Raw genomic sequence first — 7,875 nt, 5'->3', positions numbered from 1 at the left:
GCCAGAAATCAGGACATGTTTAGATTCAATTCGCTTCTAGAAGTTTTAAGGAAAGGAAGTGATGTGACGCTGAGTCCGGCAATTCCCAGAAGTCAGCCTTGCAGGAGCGAGGTGCTTCAGTTAAGCCACCGGCCTGTGTGAATGCATTTTAAATTTAGTTTTTCTTCTCTTTGTTTATCTGTCTCTTTCTATTCGTATTTTATACCTTTGTCCTTCGCCTCACTGCAGGTAAGGCGACCAGAAACCCCTCTGGTTAACTATCATGGTTTTCACATTCTCCCTCTGGCTCTCTTGTGTACATTCGAGAGCTTCTTTAGATGACTTCCAGACAGCTTCATATTTTTTGAACACATAGAGGCAAAAATATGCAAATTTTTGTGTTTACGGCGCTTGCAAACTTGAATTCCCCTTTACGCCTCTGTCTGCTCCTTGCTGCAAAGAAGGCGGCTGCGTTGATAGCACTGATGTTGCGTCACACATCGCATCAGGATGTTTGGTCATCCAGCCATCTAGCAAAGGGCCAAGCAATATGTAAACCACACATGTAGCGCACTCTCTGTTGATTTTTTCTTGTATAGCCAGGTTGTGGTTATCTTTTTTTTTCTTTTTTGCATTGTACACTAAAACTTTAAGCCAATATTCTCTATTACGATGAAATTTATTCGAACACACTCTATATAGAGAAAATAACTGCATTTGTGCGATTTTCTTCACATACGTATCCTGACTTTTCTCTCTACCGCATAGAATAGACATCACTGCCAGGATGAAGACTGTCGGAGCACTGTTACTGCTTTCAGCGGTGGTTTGTGCACAGAAGGCTGCGAAATTCGGTGAGATCCTAATCTATTGCGTACGTTTCCTGCACTAAGTCATTCACGCTCGTAAAATATAGCGCGCATAGGCACCTTCTCGTTTGGAGGTTGTAGCGATAAAGGAAATGAACCGGGAAGCTTCAAACAGGTAATCAGCAACATGAAAACTATGCTATGAAACAATTTCAATATTATTTTCTAACATGTGCTCATTAGTTTGTCGTTAACCTACGTTTTCTAACTCTTGGTCTACGAAAATACAGTATTCAATTTTTTTCTTTTCTCTGCCTTTATCGGTCATCAGTGACTGCGGAACGAAAGCTAGTTCTGGTCTGTAGTGAAGTGTGCGCATGCCTATAACGCAGTGCTCCGTAGCAGCAGCCGTCAGCGACACACAAGGTGTACCAGCTAACTTAAAGCAACGTTTCAAATAATCTTCCGCGCTATTATAAGACAGTGTACAATAATGTCGTCGGCAACTCCGTGCAGAAAAGAATTCAATTTTAAATCGATGTTGTTCAGTGGACTCTCACAACTGTTTTCGTGCGGTGAATTCGAGAGGCGCAGTGCTCTGTATTAAATGTCAATGGAAGAACAACCAACAACACAACCTGCTTCGGAATACCAAACTTTCGCTTTCAAATTTCATTATAAATTATAAAATAGGATACTTCGCGTACGAAATCATCTTTGCTTGGTTTTTTTAAACCGCAATCCTCAATTTGTTTCTTACGTCGCGTTTTCCCGTCTTCACATTGTAGGCAACCACTTACGGCACCGGAGGTGAAAGCTGATGCAAGCAGCTCAGCCTGCGTCGAAGCCTAGCACCGGCCACATAGGCCTAGGGTGCGAGTGATGAAAAATCATTAAGAATAACCAGCCAAAAGTACTGCTGTACGCCTTCTTCTGACGGGAACTCGCTTATACAGCTTCACTGTATTTGTATCAGCTGACGAGATTGGTATACATCTTTCGTAATCTGTTTGGCAGCTCATTAAGTCAAGGGTAAAGAACACTGAAGGGCTTCAATGTTATAAAAGCGTGCAATCAGGACATTGTATAGTGTTATAGAAAACTTCTGATACAGCAGCATTTGCATTCGTACTTATATGCACTGTGTTTTCCCGCGTCAAAAGGGATGCTGGAGAGACAATAAGGAAATATTAAAGGAACCCGTGTTCACGACCACTCGCTCATGGCACCGCCGTCCCAGTACTCTGCAACGTGTCACGCATGCATAAGCAGCCAAGAGGAAGCTTTACCTCCATGATAACTCTGATTTGCCCATACAAATACGCAGAAAACATTAGAAATACTTCTATGAGACAACCATTGAACCAATTTGAATGTATGTTGCATTTGAGAGAGAAAGTTGTGCTTGCTAGTGATTCTAGCAAGCAGAATATTGATTCAGTTCAATAATTACAGAAGATTGGTTAGTTGCCAGAAATGGACGCACGAAGTTTACAAATCCTCAAGTATGCAAAAAAAATTGTGTACTAAATATTGCAAATTTCAAATGTTAGAGCACTTAAAGTCCACAATTATAAGAACTTAAAACTTGCATGCTCTAGTTACAATTTTGACGAGGGTATTTGCAAAAGTTCTGCGAACAAATTAGTGGTATAATACACAGCGGTGTATAATACATATTTTGGCCACTTTAGGCTTAATATGAAATGCACTTAGTACAATTGCGATATTGTTTATTCCTGAGTTACAGAGTTGTAAACTTGACTCTTGAAGTTTTTCATTTTGCTGTTTTAAACAATTTGCGTCAAATATTTACAACCTAAATCGACAATGTGCTTGCTAGTCACTAGATTCTGACTTTTTCTTTTAAATGTAGCCCGGTTCATAAAATGGGGTGCAGAGGCTGCCTAGAAAAATATTTCTTCCTTGCCATGTATTCAGATAGGAACTTCTGAGCTGAGTTCATACTCTTAGAACGCTCGGCACATACTCTTAGAAGAACAGATCCTGGGTAGTTGGCCCAAGCATTCTTGAATGCACTAAACTACAAATGACCTCTGGCGTTTCTCGAAGGCGAGTTGGCTTTACGAACGCTTGTGACTGTTAGCACTGTTAGTGAACGTTCTTCTATGATGGTGTTCACAATGAATCATACTTTATATTTTCTGACTGATAAGAACGATAACCGAGAAGCTCGATTTTTGTTAGTGACAACTATATGCTGTCACAAGGAGAAGTGAAACCAAAGTGCACAAAAAAAAACTTGTCGTTTGTGGGAGCCACACCCTACCTCACTGTATTTCTTATCACTCTTCCCTCTTATCTATGTTGTACCCTCTCTATCTCCTCAAGTGTAGGGTAACCAACCAGGCACATTCTTGGTTAACGTCTCTGCCTTTCATTTTTCGCGTTTCTCTTTCGTCCTATTAAAGCTTGTACGCCGCCAACCAAAAAGTGTCAGGAGGGCGACAACTTGAGATATTTAAATCTGTTTATCGCTATCACAAGTGGCCTCGTTTCCTGCTTTTGGCAGTGAGGTCGCGACCAATCGCAGGTTGAAGCCAACGCCAGGATCATTGCCTAGATGCCTCCTCAGTGGCAGTGCGCTGGGTTAAAACGCACTGCCTAAAAACATTGACCACTGATTCGTTGTCGCTGCCGCTGCAGAAAAAGCGATGAATGGTCCGAAGGCGTTGAATAAATGCATTCAAATTTGTAACACAGCTCTTTATCCAAATAGGGTAATATTTTTTTGAAAGGCGCGCGAAGCCGGAGCGTGTAATGTACGGAATATCACAACTCCGTATGCAGTGTTTCTCACGCGCTCAGGTGTGAAAAATAGCTTAGGAATATTCTCGTGTTGCCTTCCAGGCGAGTGCACATTCCCCGATGTTGACCTGGAGAAGGCGGTGGACGCGTTTCTGCAGCGGCTGCCGATGTCCTACCAAATCCCAAAGTCGGAAGGCGGCGAGTTGCTGCCGGGCCTGCACTTTGGCAACATTACCCTGCAGGGACTGTCTACACTGGCGATACGTGGTGCCCCGCAGCCGTTTTGCCGAAAGGGCAAGCCGATGCTCCAAGTCCCCCTGAGCACGCAGGGAGCGCTCCGTTTTGTCTCTCCATGGAGGTTTGTGTGCCAGCAACACGTGACCTAGCTGCACATATTGGCCATTCTTTCGAAACACCAAGCCAGTATTGAACGTTTATCTGGTTGACTTTTGTCGAACATGGCCAACGCCTTAGACGACAGGGCAAGAGAGATGCATCTCGTGCTAGTACCTATCTTGGCCTATAGTGTCCGCTGTTTTCCATATCCGCCGAGTTGACGCGTGGCGTTTTCTTGGAGCTCACTGGAGAGCCTTTGCACACTCTGTTTTTGCGTACGCTGAGATTCTTTCATTGTATGCACCTACTCCCCAAAGCAACTTGTAACGAAGTCACTGACACTGCTGGGATTTTGGAGAGAGACATTGCTTCCGGTCTGGATCAATCTTCAATGACGCCGCTTGTGAACAGGTGCGACACATCATAGTGAATTCTAGCGGTGGGGGGGGGGGGGGGGGGACTCTTCGATCACTGTTTCTCTCCGTTTAGTCAAAGTCGTTATGGAAGCGCTCAGAGCTTGAGATACTTGTGTGGCACGGCAGCTGCCCTTAAATAAAGACTACAGAGTCAGTGAGCTAACAGAATTACTGCGGCATCGAGGGTTCTACCTGATAGGGTGCCATTTGCTGTATTCGTTGGAGGCTTAACACATATTCGCTTAATTATTGCTGGGCACAATGTCTCCCTACATGAAAGGAGGTTCTTCCTATATTGCACCCAGTGCTTTTCACTGTAAACCTAAGCACCGGCAACCGTACTTCTGGTGCGCGTTCTAGAACTCCGGTGGCGAAAATTTATCCACAGCCATCTACTTCTCCGTCCATATCCCACTCTGCATTTTCGGGACGGAATGTTTATTTTATTGCCCGAGTGTGCTTTATTTCGTTTCCTTGTCTGATGTATCTAGCATAGATTACCGGGAGACGTAGGTGTGCGTTGTCTAAAAGACAACGTCTACAAAAACGAGAAATAGCAAAATGCGGAAGGAAGGCCTGATATTTATACTCAACACATTCTGTATGGTTCTTTGACTGACCGGTTATTTAACAGGTAACTGACTTCCAATACGGGAAAAGCTTTTAACGTGTGCATGGAATTTACCATCTGGGTTATGAAAAACAATGGATTCGATTACGACCAGGGTACTTCGATGGTTGTTTTCTTTGTATAAGAATTATATGACGCCAACAAATATAGAGCGAAGGAGTATATAAGGGAATAGAAATGAAGAATTTTGATGCAAACAAAGACATAATGCGTGATTAGGGTAAAATTTGAGTATACTTCATAGTCATAATAAAGGAATAGGCAGACGAAAGTGGAGGGAAATACAAATTTTCTCCAGGGGGCGCCGAGCTCACAACTTCACATGATGGGCATGGTCCTCTGCCGCACGCGCCAGGGACATTGTCTTAGCCCATTTTGCAGAGCCTTGCAGGCGCCATAGAAAGGTTGCGTAGACATAGATGTAAAGCCTAGGTGTTAGCGGCACATACCCTGCATCGTTATGTCAGACGCCAAACATAACATTATCTTTAACATTACCTTTAATTACCAAACATAACATTACCATAACATTACCTTTAATTCACTGTATTGAAAGTATAAAGTTTATCACAAATTTAACCACCACGACGTGTGAAGGAAAAGACGCTAATTTGCAAATTTTCATGTCAATATGTAGCCTGTATTTAACAGTCTGTTGGCCTAACATCCTTGACATAAAAATTGAAGGTCTAGACCCTCATTAATTGATGCCTTTAGGTAGTATACTATACAGTTTACGAGGTTTCATTGGCCAAATGCCTGCTCGTAATATCCAGTATTCCATCACGCGTATGGTTGCATGGACGTTCCGGATACTCTATCATATCCACAAGTGGCGCTAACACTCCCACTATTAAGGCAGTAACATGTGAACATAAACAATCAGCAAAGTGAACTCAGGGAATGCCACAGGTCAATTTACTACATTCGTCATGCGGAGATTGTGGGTCCAACTGCCACTGGCAGCAAACTATCTTAGAATTTTATTCTGATTTTGTTTCATGAAGCATATGAAGATCCTCAAAAATATACTATTCATGCATAATTATTTTTAAAGTAACGTATCACAGGCCTTTTCTCCTTCTCCTACACGTTTGTTTTCTCGAATGTCTGTTGGCTGTATATTGAAAGGCTGTGTCTAGTCCGCTACTGTAAATTGTGTTAAACCTAGTAGAAATATTTTATTCATACTTAATAAACCTGGGAAATCTCTGACCCCAACGTAGGTACTGCGCTGGGAACTCGGGCACGGTGTCGACAACCTCTAGCTATGTTACACTCAACGTACTATTCGAGGTGGCGCACAACGGGCTGGTTCCGGTGGACGTGTGGCTCACCTGGCTGGAGGGAACATACGTTTTGGTGGACGGTGCCTCAGATGCTGGCAGCATAGCCGCCGTGGTGCTGACCAAGATGATGCCAGCCGTCGTCAGGGACTTCTGGGTCGAAGCGACTGGCTGGTACGCGAGTCGCGCATTCAAAGCAATCGCCGCAAGTGGAAAGAACTGAAGGGCGTGAACTCATGCACTTCTATGTTCGCTTGGAACTGCTGCCAGATGCGACTGCTTTTTTTGAAATTTCTATTTTTAAATCTTTTGACACACCTGATCCTTACGCTTAAACAGAATATAGATGCTATTTTTTTTATCAACCATCTGCATGCACAACTACATTTTCCATGCTGTGTGGACGATTCGTTCAGTGGACTGTACGCGTGGAAGAACTTTTTTTTAATATTTCATTGCGACATCAATTATATGCACACTCTAAGCAAATTTCAGTTGTCGGTGTTGGCGTTGTCATTGTCGTGATGTTTCCTGTAAAATCCAAGTGTTTGATTTCAATTATTTGTTCCTGATATATCAGATACATTACACTTTTGCACAATGGGTGGAGAATAATGCAGAAAAATACATTCCTCATGTGAATAATAGTACAGCGGATGAGCAAAGAAGATATGATAAAGCTGACCATAAATAATACTACTAGAAAAGGGCACAGCAAAACATGCAAACTTTCATGTGAAGTTAGAGAAAAAGACCACTGTTAAGAAACATAGAATCTTATGTTTCCTGCAGCCGCGATATTGGGCACCTTAAGCAAGCGTGAGGATGGAATGTTCGAAGACACTTAATAGCTTTATGAGGTGGCATGCGACCGCGCAAGGACGTGAGCAGTGTGGCACAGTCGAGGTCACCTCACACAACTTGAAGTAGAAATACCATGTCACGATCAAACAGTCTTTCACGCATAGTCACAAGACCCAAGCCTGCCAATATCAGTTCATAACTACGAAACCGGATTTGGACAAGGTACCTGTCGTAGAGAAGGGGCAAACATTTACGCTGCCCTTCTTAAACTGAGTTGCCGTAAGAAAATGACGTACAGTCGCAATCTTTTTGAGGGTGAACACAAGGTTGATCTAAATGGTCGCGAAGCTTCGGCCGAAAAGCGGTTCAGAACGAATTGTCACCGATATCAGCAAGGGTGATTATGAGAGCAGCGACTGAAGCGCGACTATGTTTGGAGGGAACAAACATCGGGAAAGAAAAAGCGGGTTTTAATTAAAGCGAGACATACTTAGATTCATTCGACCAAAATAAAATTCCTAATCAATTTTATGTACGCATGGCGAATAAAGAACAATTCTATTTTACTTGATCATTATCAATAAATACCTTTTTTCAGCGCCCACCGAGAGCGCCCACCGAGAGCGCGGGCGTTGACGCCGCTATCACTGGCAATGCAATGCAGCTCTTGAAGTGGACAGAAAGGCGCGCTCGTTAAAGTTCACGCCCCCCTCACATGTTGTGTTGCTTTGCTTGTCGACGGTTGTCTTAATTTGGTGACGCGGGTAGTTTCATTGTTTCTTAACCTGTTCAGTCAAAAGAAGTGAGTTGCGACCGCCAGATAGTTGTTTACTTTAGTTGTTCTC

The 7,875-nt window shown here is 43.1% G+C and overlaps 1 protein-coding gene across 1 annotated transcript; it reads left to right on the top strand.

The window, feature by feature from the left end:
* The first annotated feature begins 741 nt into the window (after window positions 1-741).
* On the top strand, window positions 742-6,975 carry LOC125943645 (uncharacterized). The gene is made up of 3 exons (XM_049663099.1): window positions 742-833; window positions 3,660-3,915; window positions 6,167-6,975. Exons 1-3 carry the CDS (start codon window positions 767-769, stop codon window positions 6,447-6,449), a joined length of 606 nt encoding a protein of 201 aa, XP_049519056.1. The 5' UTR covers window positions 742-766; the 3' UTR covers window positions 6,450-6,975.
* Window positions 6,976-7,875: the final 900 nt, after the last annotated feature.

This window comes from Dermacentor silvarum, chromosome 2, assembly GCF_013339745.2.
Source record: "Dermacentor silvarum isolate Dsil-2018 chromosome 2, BIME_Dsil_1.4, whole genome shotgun sequence".
Taxonomy (NCBI): Eukaryota; Metazoa; Arthropoda; class Arachnida; order Ixodida; family Ixodidae; genus Dermacentor; species Dermacentor silvarum.
This window is presented reverse-complemented; position numbering and strand designations above follow the sequence as displayed.

What these genes read in the sequence shown, in the direction of transcription:
- LOC125943645 (XM_049663099.1), top strand. Translation starts at nt 767, where the DNA reads ATGAAGACTGTCGGAGCACTGTTACTGCTTTCAGCGGTGGTTTGTGCA. An exon ending in ACAGAAGGCTGCGAAATTCG is followed by an intron (nt 834 to 3,659) that starts GTGAGATCCTAA and finishes GTTGCCTTCCAG; the next exon opens with GCGAGTGCACATTCCCCGAT. An exon ending in CGTTTTGTCTCTCCATGGAG is followed by an intron (nt 3,916 to 6,166) that starts GTTTGTGTGCCA and finishes ACCCCAACGTAG; the next exon opens with GTACTGCGCTGGGAACTCGG.